General features: G+C 39.2%; 1 protein-coding gene across 4 annotated transcripts; it reads right to left on the reverse strand.

Annotated features, from left to right (window-relative positions):
• Positions 1-1,706: 1,706 nt before the first annotated feature.
• LOC131591797 (lamina-associated polypeptide 2, isoforms beta/gamma-like) lies at positions 1,707-24,317 on the reverse strand. 4 transcript variants are annotated; one of them, XM_058862858.1, is made up of 9 exons: positions 23,909-24,317; positions 16,160-16,286; positions 13,828-13,983; positions 11,771-11,871; positions 7,118-7,237; positions 6,917-7,012; positions 6,248-6,358; positions 4,955-5,046; positions 1,707-3,596 (listed from the first exon to the last, which is right to left on the reverse strand). In XM_058862858.1, exons 1-9 carry the CDS (start codon positions 24,149-24,151, stop codon positions 3,305-3,307), a joined length of 1,338 nt encoding a protein of 445 aa, XP_058718841.1. In that variant the 5' UTR covers positions 24,152-24,317; the 3' UTR covers positions 1,707-3,304. The 4 variants fall into 4 exon arrangements, with proteins under 4 accessions (XP_058718841.1, XP_058718842.1, XP_058718843.1 ...); XM_058862859.1 differs by lacking the exon at positions 7,118-7,237; XM_058862860.1 differs by lacking the exons at positions 6,917-7,012; positions 7,118-7,237.
• Between the last annotated feature and the right edge of the window lie 246 nt (positions 24,318-24,563).

A 24,563-nucleotide genomic window follows, 5' to 3' on the forward strand; every position in this document is an offset into this window, starting at 1 on the left:
CATTTGCAATTACATAAATTTTACTGCTGAGGTTTCTTTTGGACCTGTATTATTTAAAGGCATTCCTTTTGTACTCAGCTTTTCTGCTTTGACTCTGCATAAACTAGTTAACATATTTTTTAAAGACATCTTGTCCACAAAACTAGTAACAGAGGTAATTAGCAGGAATTTTAGTACCATAAAGAGTTTTGTAAGTTATGCCACCAGAAACAAAAAAAACACCGCACATAGACCAAGTCTAGGAGGGATCCAAAATCATTCTGTAGGGCAGTGCTGAGCATGCTCTTAGCAAGTAAACTTGAAGTTCTTTCATGCTGTTTCTTATGGAAATACAAATCAAGGTCTTAAAACACAGTGAATTTAAATTTAAGATCCTTCTTGAAAATTTATTGTCTTATACTGAAGCTCTGATGCTCTCACCATGGATCAGATGCTGTAAAATTAATCTCAAGTGAAATAATCTAGTGATCCACAACCTGATACCAGGGCTCCCGAGACTGGATATATGTTGAAAGATTAGCACAGAATTTAAAGGGAAAAATACAAGCTATGTGTTAGCTCCAATTCAGACAGGAAATCAAGACCTGCCAGGTTTTCAGCACAACATTCTGAGCAGTATGACCAATCATGAGAACAAAAGCCACCAAACCCAAAATAACATTGCCACGCCCATTAACTCCCACAGGCCTTTTCCAGGCTTGTTGTAGCCCCTGCCCTGAAGGGGACTTCTTAAACAATACTTTCTACATCAGAACTCTACTCAATTTTGCAACTAGATTTTGGATACTAGTCCCTAAAATTACTCTTTTTTCATTGGTTCTGAAAGTTCAAGCTGGCTCTGTCTAAAAAAAACCCAAAATGAACTAATGGAACAAAAGTGAGAATGTGTAAAAGGAAGAAGAAAAGGAACATCAGTGTGTATTGCTTCAGCTTTGATACAAAGACTACAGTAGAATTATATACTTCAGCTTAATTTATACAGCAGTTAGTTAGAAGGCTTTAAGCACATACAGCTCATAGCATTATTATATGTGTTACCCTTAGAATACCATGAAAAATTCAACTTTGGGACCAGGAGAAAGATCCTAGTCTTGGGGCTACCACACACCATTAAGTGTCTGAAATATAAAAAAGCCCATTCCTTTATTGAAGATGCACTGCCTTCTAACTACAACTGAACTAGAGGTGGGTTACTTTGAGGACTTTTCTAGAAAACTCTTTACCATCTGTGAGGCAACACTGAAATTGAAAGCATTCTCCAAAACAGTGAAAAAATGAAAGAATGATGACAGTTAATTGCAACAAAATTCAGTCTGTAGTTTGTTTTGATTGTAGTGGGTTTTTTTTTCTTTGATGATATTAATAGTACCCCTAGCAGAGGCAAACTGAAATTATTTCTTGTAACTAGGAAAGAAAGATATATTTTACATGCAAACATGCAGAAACGTGGTGTGAGAAATAATTTAAAGTGAAAAGGAAGTTCCTTTAGCATTGAAAAACAAATGAAAGCTACTTTCTCCCCCTCATCCAAACTAAAGGCCTGACATAGGCTAAAGGATTATGGCACAAAACTCTGATACTGCAAATATTATGAATATTCCTCCCACCAAGTGACATGAACTGACCTGAGTTTATTATCAGATTTCAAATTATTTTTTCAATATGGAAGACCATTGCAGCACAAAATGACACCACTGATACATCACTTGTCTTGCTTTTGCTGCCTTTCAGCAATGCATTTATTTTGATAAGGAAAATCCACACACATTAAAATCATTTTTATTTTTCTCCATTTTTGACACCAAAAGTGAATGTCTTATGTTACAATTCTCTATAGGATGGACACAGGTTTAGCTATTTGGATTACTCAAAAAAGCAGTTTAGAAGGAAAAAAAACATTAAACAGGAAAAAAACCCCAAAACTATTGCTTTGCTACAAATTACCATGTTTGTTCCAAAGTTCACAAAGTAAAGCTTCCCCATAGCTATAGTCTACACAATAATTGTACCTAGAGTAAAAAGATATTGACTATTAACTAATGTTCTCAGCTTTTTATAAGTAGCACTTTAAGAATAAGTAGTATGATTTATTGCAATTTTGTACCAAGCAATAAGACTGAACATCTGTATGCTGCAGATTTAAGCACACCAAAAAAGTATACATTCACTTTAAAAAAATTTTTGCTTATCACTCTTCATTGGTAGTAGTGAAATCAGCTGCCTGCTCAACCAAGTTACACAATAGAGAGTGTTTCAGCATGCTTCCACTGAGAAAAATAGTCAATGGCATGAAAGTAGTAAATCTCACCTTAAAAGATGAAACTGTAGCGGAAAATGCAGCAATGCCCTCTTCATACAAGAATAAAACTTCATATGGAATTTTCATACTTTGAGAATACTTCTCTACACAAATATTTAAAGATAATCACATAAAGCTGTGTTGGAAAGACCTCGCTTTTTTAAGAAAGAAAAAAGACCACTGCTAAGGTTGGAATTTAGACTGCTTCAGATAACAATCTTGACCCAAAAAAGTATTTTAGTAACAAATTGTTATGATGTAGTTTTTATTTCCCACACATATTACTAATAAATAAGTTCCTCTAATACATCTCTTGCCAATTAGATTTGTATTCAACTCCTACAACACTGTAAGCACTAAAATGAAGGGATACATTTAAATGAAGTTACACTTAAACAGTTACTAATATGATACTAAGACTTTTACAGAAATGCAAACAGGTTTACAGTTACATTTACTAAAAAGTTACAGTAATCTACAGAAAAGGTTGCTGTTGTACTCTCTCTACAGCCTAAGAGATCAAATTCAGTTATGTTGTTACTGCAAAAATGCATAATGAAATGCATTTCCCTTTATCCCATATTAAAATCCTTCTCCACTATAATCTAGAGGCAGAAGTACAACTTCTTTTCTGTACAAATGAAAAGCTTTAAAGACACAGCTTCACATTTTACTACATTTTTGCCCTTCTCAGCTTCCAAGTTCTTGCAAAAACAAATATACATTTTCTCAAAAGTGAATTTAAAGGATGTCCACATTAAAAAAATAAAGCCTAAAAAAGTTCAAAGATTTAAAAAAATGTTACTCCTATGGCAGTGATCTCCTACTTGTCCAAAGTCCAGAAAGTTACCGATGTCCGTTTAATATTATCTTTCTTCCTTTATCCAATTTATCAGGTTCCAATCACATTATTTATAAGAAGTCCTTGAGCCGATGAGAGGGCAGAAGAGTTCTCTACAATTAAAAAACAGGAGACCAAATTGGGTGTGCCTTTCAGAAAGATATTCATTTGGCACTGCCCTGAGTGACAATATTCATGTATTTAGAAAAAGGATTTCCTTGATTAGTTTCCATTGACTGATAAACCAAAAACATGAAGACTGAAACAACAACAAAGAGAAAAACTTTTATCCACAAGGGGACGGGGCGCTGTTTTTTTACTGCTGGTTTCTCCGACTTGGTGTCAGTCGAGGTACCATATTTTTGTGCATACTTAGAGTAACTTTCCTCCAGTATGAAGTCACTGTGCTCCAGAGGCCGGCTTGCAGCTCCTTTGATTGGTCTACGGCAGCTAGCACTGTGAATTAAAAAGGAAAAGAACCTGAAATATTGCATATTTAAAAGAGCAATCTAAAGTACATAGGGAAATTTTAGTATAATTAAAGAACTAAGAATTATTTCTGGTGAATATAGTACCTGTAATACGATTTTTGAAGCTTGACCAATAATGATAGACGCAATAAAGTTAGTAATTCAGTGTTCAATCAAAGTCTTTAAAAAAAAATCTCAAATGCCACTTCATTCTATCCACATAAAAAGGATCATAACTTGCAATCAAACTGTAGAAAGTGTCTCCTTCTATTTGCTTTCTTAATGATTATTTTTGCAGCCCCACTAGGATTCCTAAACAAAAGATTCTTTCCGGCCAATAAAATATCTACTGATGGCTAAGCCAAAACAGAGCCAGAAGACAGAGCAGTAAGGATTAAAAAAAAACATGTACACTGCCAAATTCTAACATACAAGAAGTATACATGAATGAGTTTTACTTTTTTTTTTTTTTTAAAAAAAAAAAAGTGGTATGGATTTAACTGGACCTCAAAACAGGAGAGCAAATTTGAGTGGTCAGCAGATGCCCCACAGCAGTAGTAACTAGTACTATATATTCTCCTTATGGTTAAGACTTTATGCAATTGCATTTTAAATTGAAGCTATAATTAACATGTTGGAAACACAGGAGATGATTTCACATCTTAACGTGGGGAAACTTTTTCTCATATGCTCTAAGCAGAGTGGTTTTTTTTAATTGGCCAATTAACCAGAGGGTTGCTTCAATTTTTGTTTAAATATAAAGACACAAAAAAACCCAAAAAACCAAAAAACAACCACAAACAAAAACCAAACAAAAAACCCCAAAATGACAAAAAACAAACCCAAAACCCACAAGTAATAGCCTTTCCTAGATGCCATCCTCATTCATGATAAGATTAATCAACATGATTGCCATTTAAAGGAAAAAATAAAGTATCTGAAAGTTCTTTCTGGCTTTGTAAAAGACAACTCAAATATATGGCACAAGATCTTTCCTTAATTTAAATGCAGGCCTAAGCGGTTGCATCTAGCCAAAAACTTAAATATTGCAAGTCATTACCACATAAAAGCTCTTTTCATTTAACTTTCACCATCCAGAAATTCTGGTAATAATTCCTACTATAGTACCACCCTGTTCTCCCTTCTCCAATTTAAATAAAGATGGGGCTGTTTTGGTAACAAATTTATGTATATAGAACAGAAGAATAGGTGGCTGTCACAAATGTCATTGAGCCGGAGTGCAAAAACTCTCTCAGAACTCTATCAATATAATCAAAAGATATTTCTCAGCTTAAATAGGTTTACAAGAACTGACAAAAGAAGCCCCATAAACTTTAGAAATACCTAATTCCTGTAGGTGTTGATACTTCATAAGGGAACAGTTCTTTAAGAATATCCCTTTCTATTCTTCTTTCTTCTGTAGTTCTCTCCAGCACCTAGGAAACCAAAAACAGTTAGAGGCCGAACAGACAGCAAAACTAAAAGCTTCTGTATAGCTATCTCAGTGACCACAACCATGTGCAATTTGTAAGAATGAGTGAGTCACCCAGTGACACTCAAGAAGTTTACTTCTTGGGTTTTAGAAGTTTGTTTAACCTTAATTATTGGCAGCCATCCGGTCACTTTTGGTGTCTTAAAGCATTCAGTCATCTCCTCAGTTTCCTTTAGGATAAACAATAAGTTGCATAAATCCTATACACCTGACAGCCAATGATGTAGATGATCAAAAAAACTTAACCATCACCTCTATCATGGCTGTGTTGAACATATCACAGGACTGGTTGTGACCAACATGATTTAAAAAGCACTGATGTGGGCAATCTGTCTCTTCTTGCTGTAAAAAACCATGCCACATTACATTAAAATACTGACTGAAAAACCCCCATCAGAAGCTTGGAATAGAACATCACGTTTACCCACAACCTTCTATTTGACAACTAAGTCTACATGGCAGTCACATTGTAAATGAAATGTTAATAGCAGCTTTATCTACAGCTACATGAACAGACAAACAGCATCTTGCAATGTAAAATTCCACAACATTACAGTATTATATTAATACAATTACATATACTTGCAGGTGCTTTAGACAGTTCTCCAAGAGATATAATTTTTGGCAGCTTGAATAGGTTAACAGTTAAAGAATTATTTTCTTTCTTGATAACTGAAAGAAATCTACAGATGCTTTTTTAATTCAGTAATTTGGTGTAAAGTCATTCTACTACTTGATTCCCTAAATTAAAGCACATTGTGTTTTTTCATGATAGGTTGATTTACAAGCTCAAATGGAGATAACCCAAGTCTACTCTACTTTGAGCTATTCAAAGTATTTAAAAGAAAAAAAAAATCTACATTTTATTCAGAAAAATAGCAGCCCAAGGAGAAATAACATATCAACGTATTTATCTTAGGAAAAAGAAAAAAATCAGATTTTCACACACACACACAAATCTGAAAGGGGAAGATAAAAGTAAGTTTATATTCTCTTTTATGTCATGTGACAACACTAGTTTCTTTTGACTGGTGTCACCTGGGCAATGACATACTCCACCCCCTCTGTACTAAGAAGTAAGCACACACACAGGAATTTTGTTCACAGAGAGTAAGCAAGAGCAATCTAAGTTTTAATTTATTTACTTCAGCTGTCATCAGTGGTTTCTTTGGTGTTCTTCTGGGCATGTCTGAGAGTTCACTGACTGACAGTGTAGGAGCTGCGTGCTTGAAATTTCCAGGCACCCTATTGCCAACCTGCCGAGATTCAAAATTGTTCACTCAGAAACAGCCAAAATACAAAATGAAAAGGGGCAAGGTGGCAGAACCAAACAACAAAACCTTTATGTGCATTGAATATATGCATGTTAGAAGTTAACTCAAGAAGGTTATGTAACAGATACTCCAAGATCAGCAAAGGAAACACACTGCTTATCATTCCAACTGGTTTCTTTTAAGCCATTTAGAAACATAAAAGCTATTTAGTTCACAAGAAAAGCCAAACTTAAAAGCAAATATTCTGCATGTACTTAAATAAATTAAGAAAGTATCTAAGCTTTTAAAGTGTTTTTTTTACAGCCCTCCCCCCACAAAAGACATCAGATGCGACCTAGGTGTTGACCTAGTCCCATCTCAAAGTGAACAGTATTAGGTATACTAAAACAGATACTGAGTATGTGTTTTCAGAGACTACTGAATAGTCTTACTTTCCTTAAAACAGTCTTCTATTTGTCCAAAACAGAATGATTCTGTCAGTGAAGATATGTTACAGAAGAATACCACAATTGATTAAACATATTTACTAAGCATATTTACTAGGGTCTCGTTGCTTGCAGCCAATATAGTTTCATTTATGGGAGTACTCTCTGATATTACAGCATCATCTACAGGCAACTGTGCTGTAGCTTCCACCTGTTTGTTTAAAACAAACAAAAGACAACAATTGAATAAAAGAGCCACTGGGACCCTAAGAGTGAGAGAAAAAAAAACTTGTCTATTATAAAAGCCTCTCATCACCCTTTTTCTTGGTGTTCTTCTTGACACTCTTGTAGACTCCCTAGAAAATGCCTGCAGAGGTCCACTTTTTGAAGATCCACTTGTCCAGACAGTCTCAGTAACTTCATCTTGAGAATAGGTCTATTCAAGCATCAAACACATGATCATATACATGAAAACCAGCTCCAAACATTGGATACTCGCAACCAAAAGCCAAAATAGCATGCACACTCCAAAAGCAACATGTTCTACAATCAAAGAACGGTGGATCCTAATACATTCAATAACGAATAGCTAGCTAGATTAGTAGCATTGACCATAATATTTACATTTCAGCACATTGTTGTTCAAATACAGAACTGAATAGATAATGCCCAATAGTAAAAACTGCTAATTTGCTCACTGCCCTGGAATGAGCTAACACTACAAGGAGTTACATCAAGTCATGGACAGCAGACATGAAGCTTTCAGGCCCATTACATTTCCTGCCTACAAACACACAAATCTATGAACATAAGAAGAAAGCATCACCTTGTTCTCTATACTGATAGATTCTCTCAAGCAGAGTTGGGCACAGTTTATGGCCAGACACCTAAGTTTCAACAGGAACTAATCTTCAGCCACAAGGGTCGGGGAGAGACACTAAATGATCTTAAAAATTTCCACGTACAGGGATGAAACTAACAATTATCACATAACAGGTTTAAACAATCAAGCCTGATACAGATCTCTCACAAATCAAAGTAACAGCATGAAGCACCCAACTTTTATAGCCATTAACAAATGCAGATCATTCCCTACACTTTACTGCAAGTTTCATGTTCAAAGCAAATATCCCCCTCAAAACTGATTCCAAGATGGAAAGGGAGATGTGAAGCTGCTTATTCTAGATTACATACAAGATTTTCTTTTATATTTGGTTAAGTTTAAAAATAAAAATTATTACTTTTTAAATACTTCTATCTTTGCACATTAACACCTCATACAGTGATGTATTATCAAGTTTTTGGAAGTTACACTCATTGCTAAATAAAGTTACACACTGCAACTGCCAATTACAGGTTCAATAGTGAAATGACTTCACTAGAACAGTATTAGCCACAAAACAATGTCTTAAGAGAAGAGGCTGAAAAGTACTTATTACTTGAGAGGGGACAGTGAAACTAGATGATCAGCTTTATGGTTCCATGATAAATTCTGTATAACAGCTACTAAATGCCCAGCAGAGGGAGCACAAGTGCCTCACTTCATTCCAAAGTCACTGAAGTATTTTATAAAACAAATGCACAGACCTCAGGTCCGAACAGACTCAAGTTTGTGGTTTTTTTAGAATTGTAGATTTCAGCCTAATTCTCCAAAGTTCTTTGCAAATTTAACAAATTTAACAGACATTTGAGGAAACATCTTCTAACCCCTTCTCAAATATTTACCAGACACTGCATTCTCTTCCTTCGGGCAACCTACAACCACAGTTCCCCACCTCAACCCCATACACTTTCTATTTAAGAGGTGTTCTTTAGAAGCTTAGAGAAAAAATACTAATTTCCGAGTGTTTTTACTCCAGTATAATCCACTCAGGAAAGCAGGAAGGCAAATTCACTCATACTAGTAACGAAGAGCTCCCCATCCCAGACTATTTGACTACAAATTTCTTATCTTCTAATGAAAAGTTAGAAGCACTTCACTGATTACTGCCTCTCTTCTTCGGATGCTCCAATTATATGTTTTAAGCGCCAAGTTTCAATTCTTTTCTTGCATGAAAAGTCAAGGAAAAACCAGAATCTACTGCATAAAACCCATCCAGACTTCAGTAGAACACATTCAACAGACAGAAAAGAATAAAAATTATTGTCTACAGTTATAATTACCCTCACTGTCAATGGAGCAGGCCTCTAACAATATCAAAATGTAACACCCATGTTAGGTACACCAACACCTGTAGGTAACCAGAGAAACCACAAGAGTGTGGTACACAAGCAGTGTTCAGCATGTGCTTCTAAACTGCCAAATAACTCAAGCAGTGGAGCTATAGATTATGACTACCTCAGCTACCACTTACCAAGTTACTATACAGGTAGCCAAAAAAATACAGGGATGAGTAGGGGAACACAGCACATGCAGAATGTCACTGTACAAAGTTTCAGGAGAGAGACTAGTTCTACACTGCTCCTTAACATTTACATAGTTTAGCCTGCCTCCTTCTGTCCAATGCCATTTACTGTCAGGCTGAGTTTTGAACTCCTACTCTAGATTCACCTACTGGATTTGAAGAGGGTATTTAAATTAGGGTTTTCTGCCAATTTTTCACTATGAGGAGGTAATTAAACACAAGTAGCTGAGCTCAAATTCATCCAGCACTCCACTACTAACTGACTGATAAGACCCATAGGCCTGCTCAACTTCCCCACCCAATTTCTTTTGCAGCAGTCTGCCTAATAACTGTCTATCTATTTGCACTCTTCTTAAGAGAGCAGCTACATCCAGCCATGCCAAATGACAGTCTTGTCCGCTATGTACATCTGGTCTAAAACCAGTGCTACACAGGACCCAGAAGTAACTAGCAAGTCTGCTCACACCACACTGCCCATCAGCTCAGCCTTACCATGCTTCAGCCACACACTCCGAGTCAATGCCACACATTCCTCAACAGTTGAAATAGTTCTGCAAAATGAGCATAGTCCCTTGACACATTAGCTGAAAACTACAATGCAATTCCACAGGAAGAAGGGGAGGGAAGAAAAAAATCTTCTCCATGTTCTGGTTTTGTTCTCAGTAAAAAGATATGACTACACACATTTGCTAGCCAAAAGCATTAAGTTGTTCTTGGCTTCAAGCAGCTGCAAAATTTTCCTGGGGGGTGGGTGGGGCTGTTTGTTTTGGGTTTTTTATATGGTTTTGTCTGTTTGCCATATTTAAAAAAAACCCAAAAAAACCCAAGAAACAATCAGATGTTCAAAGGTGAAAGGTTTAACAAACTGAAGAGAGCTTCTGAAGAATTTGGTGAATTTGAAATTAGGTAATTTTTTGATTATTCCTTTGATTAACTCCTGGTAGTTAAAATATTCAAGTTGCAAAATATTGCATCTGTACTGCACATGTAAGACTGCAAGGCAAAACAATAATGACCTGATACTAATATAGTGAAACTGGATGACAAAAAATTGACTAAACAAATCATCACCTAAAATGTCACAAAAATACCTCACTAAATCTATTATTCTGTGAGTTCCTGAAGACTATAAGTTTTGTTTGTTGACAGAAGAATTAAATATCTTTATTACACTGAAGCTGGCAGGGATTTCTGGCAGAATAACTATTTCAAAAAAAGTAATTATTAAAATACAAGAACCTAAAGATTAAGATGCTCATTATAAAGACCATTACAAGCAGAAGTTCCCCAAACAAACTAAAGAACACTTGGTGCATTGGGCTATGTGTGCATTTCATTTTTTGAAGTAAAATCTGTTCAGCTTGTACCCTAAAAGTCCAACTTAAAATAACCAAAGTAGTTATAGATCTCCGTAACTGTGTTGTATTACTCAAAGTCATAAAGCACCATTTAACCTGCTTTAAGAGCTGTCTGTAGCTCAAGCATGTTTATACATATACATACACACACTAAGTAGCAAGCATCTGGCATTTAACAAAGTACTGAGAAAAGTCACTGTGATCTGCAAAAATACACCAAGCAATTAACAAGTTAGATCCTGAGTCACTGAATGTTTCATTACAAGTCCTTTACTGTAGCATAACTCCACTACTTACTGGTCAGATGAGCACTGTAAAGACTCTAAATATCCTAAGCTGAGGAACAGGGTATTTAATGATGCTTTCACATCAGAATGACAGATCAGCCATCAACTACCGAGCCCTGTATTCAGCAGCTTGAAAATCAGAGGTGCTTCTGTAAAATCCCTCTTGCATTAAGGCAACAGAACTAATATTTATAAGTAAAGGACAGGTGGTACACGCAGGGAGATCTACACTTGTTATTTATCCTTTTTCTTCATAAGGAGAAGTTTTTCAACAAATTTATGTCTACTCTAATACTGCTGCTACATAGTTGAAGAAAAAATATTACATAGAGACCTAGTGTATGCATGTAAACATATACACACAACTATACATATAGGCACATACCCAAATACATATTATATTTAAATAAGTCATTAAACAGATCCGTTTAAAATGCATACCTATGTCTATTGATAGCTAACCATATATATATGTATTTAAAAACACTTCTTAAAAAAACCAAAAAAATCCCACACATCCCTTTTTCCAAACTTTTTTTTGAGAAACCACTACTTTTATAGAATCAAGTTGACTACAAGCATCCAACAGAAAGCCATCAGCCCATATGAATTAAAAATCTGTCAGATTTCTAAAACTAAACATGTTAAGGTTGCCTGCTCTTCTCTAGGAGGTGCTACAGCAGCTGGCAAGTCAGACAAACAGCAGACTGTAACTTTGAACATTATCAGACATGCTAAAAACAGCCACTATAGTTAATCCACAAGATTTTTCATGCTGTATTAGAACAGGTTTTCTAAAAGAACTTTAAAAAACAGCATAGCTCACTTAGTCAAATGTGATGTTAAAAGTAGCAAGGTGTTTAGTGAGCACATCACCTGCAGTTAGTAGTTGTTCCACGTGCCACTATGATAAACATACCTGGTTGTGTTCAACAACTCTTTTTTGTTTGAGTGCTACTGCTGCCTTTGTCCTGGCTTTCAGAGGTTCTCTCTTCTCAAGCCTCAGCTCAGTCTTCGGATCTGCGAACAGTTTTAATAAAACTAGTTTCTATAACACTACTCGCTGTTGTATTAGTTGCAATCAAATGTATTTTAATAAAAATTCATTTCAAGAGGCAACATAACTCTTATGAGATGCCATTTCCATAAAAAGCTGTGAAACAGGTATATTTCTCTATTAATGTATAAGAGCAAAGGTTTTTGAAGAACAAACTTAAAATTATTTTGAAGCACTGACCCACATATTTACATTTTGTGCTAAAACTCCTACATTTCAGATAAGCCTTGACCAATCCAACAGTTCCATTTAGAAATTGGTATCAAATTGCAATTCTTTTAACTGAAGTACCATTCTGCTATTGATTGCAATAAAGGTATTGAAGCTTGTCAATGTTGTTTGAAGTTGTTGCTTAGTTTCTTCTAATTTGTGTCCTTTTATATAAAACCCCACTTTTGACACAGAGAACGGTTAGCAGTCATCTCACCAATAAGAGGACGCATTATTTCCACTGCTTTTCTAAAATTCTAATAGCATTACACCGACATATTTAAGACCTACTTATAAAAAGAAACTTGGTTTTGGTAGGGGAAAAGAAGAATATTTGGGTTTGAGATTTTTCCCCAGGGTGTGAACAGTTCAGTAATTATATGAAGCATATGAAATTATAAGAAGTTAGCTGTCAGTTGTGACTCGGCTCTTGGCTGTCACAAACATTAATAAATCAATTTCTAACATCCCTTTGCCCCTGAAAAATGCAAGAGATAAAAGTTGAAAAACAAGCCCAAATACGCAATTACTAGGTGCATTTCAACCCTTTCTGTCTCATGTTCATGAAAATTCCTGCAAAAGCAATAAGAAAACCCACTCCCAAAACCAAGCCACACTAAATAATCATCTTCTAACAATCCATTCAAGTAATTCTTTAAAACCTGTGCTGTTTTTGTTTTTTTGTAAATTGCACAATGGTGTGTTTTCAGTTCCACTTCCCCAACCACTACACTTTCTTGATACAAACTTGATGTTAAAACCACAAAAAACACACACACAACCAATCAACCTACCCCAAACTACATCAATAAGGAACAGCACATAAAAGGGGTTGAATCATAAGTGTTAGATAGTGAACAGAAAAGAAGAAAAGTTTAATAAACAAACATTTATTCACTATCCCATAGTAAATAACTACTGTGAGCACCATAAGACAAAATTGGACTGATACTTAAGTACGACATGCAAAGAACATTGAAATACCCAATATGCAATTCTGTCTACTGGATTTAAAGGCTCCAGTCTGGGGAAAATGGATTAAAGACAGCTCAGTAGCAAAAGGTTTCCTTTCCCAGAACAGGCACCTGGATCACTGTGCTGGTACTGCATGATCAAGCACATGACTGACATGGCCTGCAGCAGTATCTTACAGCCTCACCCAACAGCAAGACTGTAGGAGAATAGATTGTGGAAGATTAGGAATGGCGCTGCAGCAGAGCCTCATCCCTAATGGGGTGCAGCTGTATAAGACAGGTGAATAGAACTGAAGGAGAAGAAGTGTGGAATGCTGATGTGACCAATCACAAAGGAGTAAAAGGGAATGTAGGTATTATGCATGAGAAAAAGGAAGATATAAAGAGTTAGGAGCACAGGGAGGGAGAAGAGAGACTTTTACTGGCGTTGCTGTGAGGAGGAGGAAGGGTCAGGCAGCCAAGTAAGGGACAGGAAGGAGTTAGCTGGTCTGGAAGAGGGAAGGAAAGAAGGAGTCAGTGCTGTGTGAAGCTGCCTGTGAGGGTGCACACAGAAAAGGTAGAGAGTTTTTACTACAGGATAATAAACTAATGGCATCAGTCAGTTTGAGACCACCGTCCAGTGGTGCCAAGCACCAATGCCAACACAAGATCATATGCTCTTTAGGTTATTTCTACTGCAAGTATCATTCATGTATCATTTGAATCATTCCCATGCAAGTTCCACTCAAGTCTTACCTTCTTCATTGTCGCTGTACTGGTCAGAATCATTGTTTCCATTCTGTTTGGTGTTCTCAGTAGTTGAAATCGCTGGGAGAGGCACGGGTCCCTTCAGGTCAGGACCTTGTTCCATCAGTTTCAAAAGCTTTTTCTCATAAAGTTTCCTAGTAGTAGCTACAACAATGAAGGATACATGCTAAAGAAACAGTTTTAATCTTTCCTGACTTGACTGATAGAATTTAGCTGTTACATATTCTTTGGGAATTTTTGAACATAATGTGTTGTTTATTTTTAATCAGTTTGTATGACCCAGAGTCTCTCTCTCTCTCCATATACACACACACGCCCCCCAAGACACACAACTCTAGCTCTAAGGCTTTAACTTGGCAGTTTAAGAGAATTCTTAGATAAACTTAGACTTCTTCATACACTGAACGTTTACAGAAAGGAAATCTATGGAAAGGGAATTTACCAGCTTCTTAGACCTTTTGCTTCATATGCTGCAATATAGAAGTTGCTATTCCCTCACCAAAAAAATTCAATGAGTTTGATATTACAAGTGATGCCATTTTATGTTTTACCTTTTTTTTTTCTTTTATATGTTCTCTCTATTCTTCACACATATATGTGCAGCTCTGTAGTCTACTGTATTAGTGATTTGCTTTCCCAGTACTTTTCCATGGCCTATCCTTACGCAGAAAGACAAAACAAATCCCAGAGCTCCAAGCCACAGGAGGTACAATCTGTACTATCTTGGTTCTTCCTGGGAACCAAGGCTGAGAACAACTCATCAAGATGCATTCTCCTGGCAGAATTACAACTAGTGCTGAAGTGGGGTCTCCAGAGCAGGGACTTGACCTGGCAGGGAGAACTGCATCACCACTTGTCCTCCCCTAATCAGGACTTTTTAATGAATGATGCTAATTTCCTAAAACCTATTGTACTCATCCCTGCGGGTAGGGGTGAGCTTTTGTGGACACCTTTTCATAACTGCTCCTGGAGGCCTTCAAATAAAGATCCCCTTTTATACTACCTCCGTACTAAAATTACCTCTAGTTTCATTTCCAGGTTGGAAAAAAGGCAACACAAGGGTAACAATTTCCATGCAGACTGCACTATTATTCTCCTAGCTCCCTTACCCTGGAATTACTGCCCCTGCCTTTGTCTTGTTGGCAAATTCAGCCCATTAAGCATCAGAGGTGGTGCAAACAAGCAGCAGCAACGGAACTTTCTGCTTGATACCACGTAGCCATCAGGTTGGCTTGCTTGATCTAAGAGGACAGCTGTTTAAAACATTTTAAATCTAGCACATACTTCCACATCTGGACTTTGTTGGCAAAAATCTGTAGAGGTGACTGCTGCTTGAGCTGTTAGCAGCAGAAAATAAAAGATCCTAACTTTTGAAGTTTTCTGATAAGAGGAAACCACCACTTAAAAGAAATGGCAGCCTCTAAAGAGAGTCCATACCCTGTAAGAATTAAAGGAAATAAATTGGACCAAATGTAAATGCCTTTCCAGTGGACAACATAGGTTCTTGAGTTTTTCATACGTGAGTACTATCCAAGAGGTACAGAATGAATGGCACGGCATGCAGAATCAGCTAACTGAAAATATTACAGATAAGGCTTTGAATATACACAGGACTGCAGGCTTAGTCACAGACACTTCCATCCACCTAGGATTTCAAGAACATTCCACAGAAGGCTCTGCACTCTACAGACAACAATCTTTTTTGAAGAGTTGTGAAATCAAATTCCCTTGCCATTAGGCTACTGCACAATCTGAAAGGCAAGGTGCTTTGATCCCACATCACAAATGAGTGCCCAAGGCAGGAGATTAGGCTGGGGTCAGGACTACTCCACAGGCCAGCACACAGGACAGAATGCTAGGCAAGAAAAAAACATCAGCAAAGGAAAACATTACTGCACAATGCAGTGATTAGGAAATGCTCTAGGGAAAGGGAAGTTCCCTGTTCTCATTCTGCTCTCAATACTATTAGGTTATTATGTAAGATGTCTTTCCTATTTAAGTGAGCCCAGATTTAAACCTCTGTATCTGAAGACCTAGCAGTACTGAACTTTAACTAACACAGCTTCAGAACACAAGTTGCAATATCTCCAGCTGGCCTAGAACACAAGAAACAAACTGCAGACTTGCCCACCTACAATGCTTCTAGACTTCTTAATGTAAGCAGTTCAATGAAAATATCCTAGGTGAAAAGTAGGATTGCAACAGTACTGGTACTAAAAAGTAACTATATCAGGGAAACTTCACAAGTGAGGTTTAGTGAGAAATAAAGCTCAGTTTTACTGAGTTAAAAGATTAGAATCTACTAGTTCAATTGACCTACCTACAATCGGGCCAGGATTTACTCCATACTTCATAAGCTGTTCTTGGAGGTCTTCATTACTCATCTCTGTTACATCTAGGTCATCCTTCTCCTCTGGTCTGGGTTTGTCAGTTTTCTTTGTAGCTTTCTGAGAGCAGGAGGGAGAAATGACAGACAGGGTGTTTACAGTGGATCCTGAGCACATCTTTTTCTTTTAAAGGAACAGGAAGACATATGAGTAATAAACATATAAACCCAGAAGAAATTCATCCTATTCTCCCCAATGATTAGTACTAAAGCTTATGTGAAACAGTACAAACATTTACACCTACTAAGAAAACATGCACAAATTTTCTACTTAGGAAGGAAATACCCATTACAAGTCTCCTCTACAGTTAAAAATAAAAAACATCACTCATTATTCTGGTCTGGTGTTTCAATTTGAAGTTCAAGTATACAGTGGGAGGGGATTGCTTTCCTGTGATTGGAGAAGTAAGCTTCCACCTGTTTCACCATCACTACAGAAAACTACAAATAATTATGTTACATTGGCATGTTTCTGCACTATTTTTCTACCTGGTAGGTCAACATTTCTTCCTCTAATGAAATGGAGGAAGTTCTTTAGTATCTACATACTTTCAACCAAGTTTCCAAAACCCCTGTTCCAACTTGTCCTGTCACTCTCTGTGAGATTACTTGATGTTACAAGGTAGAGTGCAGGAAAGGCAAAAATCAGAAACAGACGCAAATTTTCAAAATCCTGCTTTTCTGCTTACATCTCTGCTACTTGTAGCTCTAACAAATTCTAAACCCAGCTCTGGCAACACTACTTGAACACTTGGCAACGCATCATCACTACATACAGATGGCTATCAAAATAATCTGCTGAGATGCTACTCCTAAACTAGCAGTCTCTGCTCGATCCAAACAGAGTGATCATAATATTTATTAAATATTTGATCATAATATTTAATTACTACAATAGGCATTGTGAAAGTGAAGAGGTAAGACAGAAAAAGCAGAGGATTTGCAAGTTCTTTACTAAGAAAGACGTTGATACTGCTTTGAAGTAAATCATATTTCTATCTCAAAGTTGTATTATATAAACAGAAATGATTTCTGCATTTAGCATTTTTCTCAACTCAGTTGTCCAGAGGCCCAATGTGGTTTTTTTTAGTACTAATAAAAGACTAAAATTCCCAATACAAATATGCTATAAACACTCAGAAACAATTAACAGGTCTTTTTCTTGTTGCATTTTATAAGATAGCAACAAAACACTTTAAGACGATTTATATGAGCCAAGAGTATCTATCTATTGATGCCAGTTCAATATTTCTTTGCATACAAGCTTGGTCTTGCCTCAAGTATCTTGGTATTTTAAAGCTAAGCAGGGACTGTATGAGGGTTTCCCAAATATATCTGACTCCCAAATTTTCCTCTGACTCCTGGATACTGCAGCACAATGAACGTAAAATCAGCTGCTGGAAAGCAACAGAATCTCCAAGAGATCATGGCATTTCTTTACTCTAAGACAGACTCCAAACAGTCTGAAGAAAGTATAGGGTCATTAAAGTGGCGGATTTGACTAAAGACAGATTTACAACTCACTTTATCAGTCATTCCACTCCTAATTAGTTTTTGAAGCAATTGAGCCTCCTTACAAAGCACACAAGAAACAATCAACCTGCAGCTGCACAAGACTTTCGTTCACTCTTGAACATGTTGGTCATAACATTATGCCAACTTAAATATCACATTAACTTAAATTGCATATTCAATGCACTTTTTCTACACTACGGAACTGTCCAAACAGAAAAAAGTCCTGAAAAAAAATGCTGGGTTTTCTTGTTAAGATCTGTTTAGACTAATGACAGCTCTGGTGTTTTCCCACATCACCAAGCAGATTAATCAAGATGCTAGTCAATATTTCAGAAGAAAACTACCATGGTATAGGAAATTGATATTCAAAGACACTTTAGAGAAGCTGGCAACCTGTTGTAATGTATCCCTACCTTGTTCACTTAGAAACCACAGAAGATACTATAACAATATACACCAGAAAAACTACTCAGCATTCTGGATGCTTTACAGAAATCTTAGCCATCAGAAATCTAACTGCAACTAATAAGTACCAGGGTACTCTAACAGAAGAAAATTCACATATCTCATGGTTTCTTTGTGGCTTTTTTTCCTTCAAAATACCACTTTACTTTTTCCTGCACTACTGTCACAAACAGATTATCAAAATAGCGAGTTTCAGCAACGAAAAAGAGTAGGGAGGGGACGAAGAAAGTTGAAAGTAATGTGTGCTCTTCAATAATTGGGCCAGATGTGTTCATTTTGTGTTCTGTAAGGTCACAGCTTTTACTTTTGAACACCTATTCTCCTTAGAGCAGGAGCAAATGACTTCCCTTGTACAAGTAGAAAGCTGCCATTTAACCATTCAGTGGACCACCAGATGATCCTTAGAAGCATGAGGCAGGACTGAAGAATTTCTCATACCTCAGCTGTGGTATGACAGCATTAACTTCAGCAACAACACTTGCTTTAATTACCACTACTATTACAGTATAATGCACCGCTACACCTCCTGTGCATCACAACTACTTATCCACTGCACTACATCACAAGACTGACCAGAAGAGCTAGCTTAGAAGCTTAACACTGTAAATTAAAAACAAAAACCGATGCCTGCATTTACCTGTTCTATGATCACTAGTAAAATCTGTCTTACTGTGGTGCAGAGATAAAGTACTTAAAATGAAATTGTGGCAATATCCAGGATTTGCCAAAGTAAGGTGGTGCAGCTGACCACTTTGCCCACAATGTAAATATTTTTTCAATAATACACCCAAATCTATGTAAATATTTTTGCAACAATATACCCAAATCAATAAATCCTTATCTGAAGATCTTCTAATCCCATCCAGAGCTCACAGCATTAAAGAAATATTTCTAGTCATTGCTATTTTCTAGAAAACAGAAGATGGAAGACTATCTGCATACTTCACTTGAGAGATTTGTTCACATCAGAGATAGCAATTTGGTAGTGGTATCTGTCAGGCTCAGTTTGCAACTGCCTAGGAACTAACTCTTCAAACAAGTATTGTAGTGAATTATAAGCATGGGGCTGCCACACAGCATTGTCAGTACTAGGGCCACAGAAAAACATCCTAGGAGAAGTTCATCTTCTCCAAGTATCATCTCTTGACAGCACAAAGCTTTCACGTTCTTTTGCTGGCAAGAAGAGCAGAATATGCAAGCAACAGGAATTCAGACTTAAAAAGCTACCTACCCCTTACCTCTGGCATTTCTGCTGAACAGAAATGAAACAGCCAGAGACCAGCTTAATCAAGCAACCTTCATAAGCACATGTGGTAGTCCTAGCACTGTCCCAGAGACACGCATAAGAAACATGTTGGTTTTATTATTCAACAGCTTCTTTGACAACTATGGGACATCACCAGAAAACTATTTTCAAATCCCAAGTTAAATGGCATCTACATCAGGCTACACAATGATTTTAATCCCAAGCAGGTACAGCTTCATCACTAGATGCAAAAAGAGTCAGGGTTTGTTTACAATTTCTCTGAACAAGGTTAAAATAGGGTAAAGAGAGCCCAAATCACGCCAATAGAATAACAGATTTATACTGTGAAATAGATAGGTCTTTATTCCCCTTGTACTTTTTATTGTACCATAGACAATCATTTCCTGCAGTAGAATTTCCTTTTTGAAAACTCAAGTCCTACTGAACTTTTTAACCTTAAAGGCCTGGAGACAATATTTACCAAAAGCTACAGGACAGACAAAATAAACAATGGAAATTATGCAGCAGCAATTCAAAGATACTGATACACACAACTTAAAGTATTCACTACCTTCTAGCCATAATTAGTAAGTGCCAGACTTAGAATTTCCAAGTCTATGTACAGTAACAGTCATAAATTATAAGATTATGGACTATTCAACCCTTCCACCCCCTTCTCCTCCCAGACCCTAATTTCCATGTTACTTGGTGAAGGAAATGCACCCATTCAAAGTCTGAAGCTGCAGAGCAGTATAGCAGGACTTCTCACTGTAGGTGGGACTTACTTTGGTCATCTCATCCCTGCCCACAGCTTTCTCTCAGCCAGCAGATGAGCGCCTTTTAGAAGTCCACAAAGGATTGAAACTGTATTCTGGGTGACATCCATGCAGCATGTCAGGTACAGCCACACAGGAAACATGGAATAGATTCTCTGCCTTCACAGGGCATGCACAGCTGCTGTCTCACCTATCCAGTACACTTTCCACACACCTAATCTTCTTAAACTACCAGTTTTACTATTACCTTCTCTTTCCCAATAAGGAAGGGATTGAAGCTGTTGTTGTTACCTCAGCTACAGACACCACAACCACAGCATTCTGACTATGAAGAGCTGAAGCTGGCTCTTTATTTACTTGGCTACTTGATTATAACGAAAAGCTCCAACAACCCAAACTAAACTCTTCCTCCACCCCCCATCAAACCATGCATCTTTACCTGATAGGTCTCTTGTATGACCTTTCAAACAGGCCCTTCAGGTCCAGATGGTCTCATCATACCTTCATTAACAGGAAACAGTTGACTGATCTTTTTCATATCATCACTTTAAAGGTCAAAAATATCACTCAATAGGTTTTAGAAATGATTCTTCCAGGACATGAAATACACAATAAGCTCAATCATAATAATCTACACATGCTAAGCTCTGAACAGTTCTTGTTTAACAGCGTCGAGACAATATTTTTGGTACATGTTTTAAAGTAATAGTCCTAGGGAGGCAAAAATCTAATTTTATAGTTACTTTTCCTGTGAGCTATTTGTGCTGATATCCAGCCCATAACTAACCAGGACAAGGGGCATTCAGATGCAGACGGTTCACCCTGCAGCAAAACAGTGTCTTGCATACCTAGTCACAGTCCTCACAGACTATTATGCTAAACAAGCTTAGAGGAAAAAAGAAAAAAAGCTGCTCAAAAACCTTAGTCGATCTGGAGAAGCCGGCTCCTCCACTAGACAGTACTATCAGACTGAGGTACAAACAGGCATGATTTTAAAAGCTTTTCTTCTTCTGGTAGGAATATATAGCCAAAGTGAGCTATTTATTCTTGGGCTGGATAGATCTAAGCCAGAAAAGTGATGAATTCAAAACACATAATTTACAACAGAATTCAAACTATGGGATTTTGTCTGTGCACAGCATTTATCAATAGAAAATAAACATCAAAATGCATTATCAAATGCTCCGAACTTAGAAAAAAACACGCTAAAATGACAATGTAAACAGTTCAAAATCACTAATGACTACAGCCATGTCAAAACTCTGATGCCAGTACGAAGAGACCCGGCGTAGCTTTCAGTGACTGCAGCACGGATGTTCAAATTATTCCTGTGCCCTTGTTACTCACGCCCATTTTAAGGAAAGCGCTGCATGTCCCGTTCAGGACCCCGCGGCTGCCGCAGGAGGAGCCGCTCGCAGCGAGGCCCGGCCCCGGCGCGCCCCCTGGCGCCCGGCCCCGCCCGCACCGCCGCGACCCCGCCCGCGCCGCCCCGCCCTCCGGCTCCTCCGCACACGCGAGGACGGCAGCTCAGCCAGACGCCTCTAACTATCCGCTCGTAAGAAAGGGAAGGGCGAGCGGGCACAGAGAGGAGCGAGGGAAAGCCCGTTCCTTTATTTCATTCCTCCTATCCATAAATCCTTGCAGTTAGAGCTTCCCCCCTTGCCCCTTATTTCTATCTTCTTTCAGACGTCCGAGTGCTTTTCCTCCCGTCCCCTCTTAATCTTATCAAGATATTTTGCTTTGTTTTTTCACCAGAATCCCAGTCCCTGGGATGTCAGACTTCCCTCACTCTTCCTCCACTTTCCAACTGCTCTGGGGGCAAATCGCTCTGGAGACACACGTGCTAATCTTTTTGAAGGAGAACTGATTAGAAGAAGCACCATTGTGCCAAGAGACACTGACAGGGACAAGCTACTCAGGATACAAGCAGTTTCAGAACTACTCAAGTGGCTCAAAGGAAGCAACAAGCACACATCATCCAAGTTTGTTTTGCTTAGCAGGTATTGTTTGGGATTCTTCTGAGTGTTTTAGCTTAATGTTGGTTGTTTGTGGCGCGGGGCGGGGTGGGGAGGCGGAGAGAGGAACGAGGGTAAAGTGACATAACACAGGGCACAACTGACCCAAATCTGAGCAACACTCACTGGAGTATTCGCTGAAGTTCCGGAACTTCTGATGATACAGTGCTCTGATACTAACACACAAGATAAGCACAAATAGCACAGAGCCTTCCAGATATTGTTAACAAAAGTGTAGGAGTACCACCCATTCTGTAAACATCAAAAAAGTCACCCGTAATTGTTTAAACTTTGTGGAAAGGAAAACTCAGATCTAGGATAGGAACTACAGTTCTGAGATGTTCCTTCTCTGACAAGCATGAAACAAGTCAGATTCAAGCACATCCTGTTTTACTCAAAAGCACCTTATAAATGCAGACCACTCTAAGAGAAACGTCTGTTTCATTTTAACTGCATTTAGTAAATGCCAGTTAAGTGTCTGAAATGGACAGATGTTAAGGTAAATAACTTGGTTTTAGAGATCCTTTCCTCTTGAAGTTGCAGTTTTCAATTTTTTAATTCAAGAACTGCTCTCTTGGGCTTTTGATGGTTAAAGAGTGAAAGACCTTCAAAGGACTCAGTTTATCGGCACTCTCTTAACTAATGACCTTTGAAACATAGTATCTAAGATACAATTAAATAGTTATACTATCACACACATTAGGACTCCAGAAGCTGATAATCATTATCCAAGTCTTTTCTTGAGACCAGAATTACAATTTTAATTACAAAATTACAATTATCGATTACAAGACTGTTTCCTCAATATATGTAAATTTATAGTCCACTTATGAAAAATTAAGACGGAAATCACATTTTTCCCAAAGAGAAAAATTCCAAATGGCACCAGTTGCCCCTCTTTCCTTACATGTGTAAAGTCTAAGAAAACAAGTGCAGTGGACGAATTGAACTGGCACCAGAGGCGCTTTGCTGTAAAACACATCTTAGAGGTACGAGCAAGACATCTACATTATGCAGACCCTCTTTACACTAAACAGTCCACTTCATTAAGTGAAACAAACCAGCTGTTCCCTCACAGCTTCATCCTTTCATTTAGAGGCATTTACACCGAGTATGGCATTTACACAGCCGTACAACCGAGACAGGAGAGGGGAGTCCTTTCCTGAGCAAGTTACAACCTCGTAGAGTTCTCTTCCTTCGTTCCTCCAGCACCGAAATAGTATACTTAGGAGACCGCTCGCCAAGCTATAGTAAAGGTTCCCTAATTTACAGTGGGGGGGGGCTGTCGCACACTCCACGCGCGGTCGCGCTGCCCCTACCCCCCGAGCCAGCTGCTCCAAAAGGCGCTTAGGGCGGGACGCATCCCGGAGGAGCGGCCGGCGGCCCCCGGCACCGACCCGCCGTCCCAGCTCGTCCCCGAAGCGGGGCGGCCGCCCGCCAGCGCCGCTGCCCCTCTCGCCCAGGCGGCGGGACCGTCCCGGCCGGGCACGATCCCACCCTCAGCCGAGCTGGAGACACTCCCGACCCGTGCGGGGACCCCGGCGCGTCGTGCCGCTCCCCGAGCCGCGGCCGGCGGGCGGAGGCGGCCGGCCCCGTTCGGGCGGGAAAGCGGGCCCGAGGCTGCCGGGAAGCCGAGGCGGCGCGGGCGGGAGGCAGCGGTACTCACCCGCCCGGCGGCGGCAGCGCCGCGGCTGCGGGCTCCGAGAGGTGTGGGCTCCCGCTCCTCGTCGCTGGAAAAGTCGGGCTGCGCGAGGGCGGGCGGGTTGCGGGCGGTGAGGTGCTGCAGGTAGAGCTGCACGTACACGTCCTTGCGCTGCTCGCCGCCCGGGAGGCTCACATTGTTAGCGATCAGCTCGCTCTTCAGCTTCTCCTTGGTCAGCACCGACGGATCCGCCAGGAACTCGGGCATCGCCGCCGGCCGCAGCCGCCGCCGCTCTCCCGGGAGAGGCACCAACAAAGCGCGGGGAGAAGGGGCGGGGGAGCGGGAGGAGAAGGAGGAGGACTCGCCTGCTCCGCGCCAGGGACCAGCTCCACAGGGGCGGCCGCGCGCACCGAGCGCTTCTTCCCAGCCGGCAATAAACCGCGCCCTGATTGGCGGGGAGGGCAACGAAGCGGCTCCGCTATTGGCTGGCGGGCGGAAAAGGGGCGGGGCGCGCGGGAGCAGCGGCGTTGGTGCTTTGCGCGAGGGACAGTAACGCAGTTTAAATTCGGCTCGGGCGGGAGAGGCGCGCGGGGCGGCGCTCGCGGGTGCTGGAGAGGGCGCTGCCCGTGCCCCGCGGGTCCCGGTGACGCCGGGACCTTGCCGGGCCTCTTTCGGGCCC

Source organism: Poecile atricapillus, chromosome W (assembly GCF_030490865.1).
Source record: "Poecile atricapillus isolate bPoeAtr1 chromosome W, bPoeAtr1.hap1, whole genome shotgun sequence".
Classification (NCBI taxonomy): domain Eukaryota; kingdom Metazoa; phylum Chordata; class Aves; order Passeriformes; family Paridae; genus Poecile; species Poecile atricapillus.

Coding starts and splice junctions, on each gene's coding strand:
- LOC131591797 (XM_058862858.1), bottom strand. CDS start 24,151: ATGCCCGAGTTCCTGGCGGATCCGTCGGTGCTGACCAAGGAGAAGCTG. Junction 7,013..7,117: donor GAAGAACACCAAGAAAAAGG/GTGATGAGAGGC, acceptor TTAAACAAACAG/GTGGAAGCTACAGCACAGTT. Junction 6,359..6,916: donor CTGCAAGCAACGAGACCCTA/GTAAATATGCTT, acceptor GAATCTCGGCAG/GTTGGCAATAGGGTGCCTGG.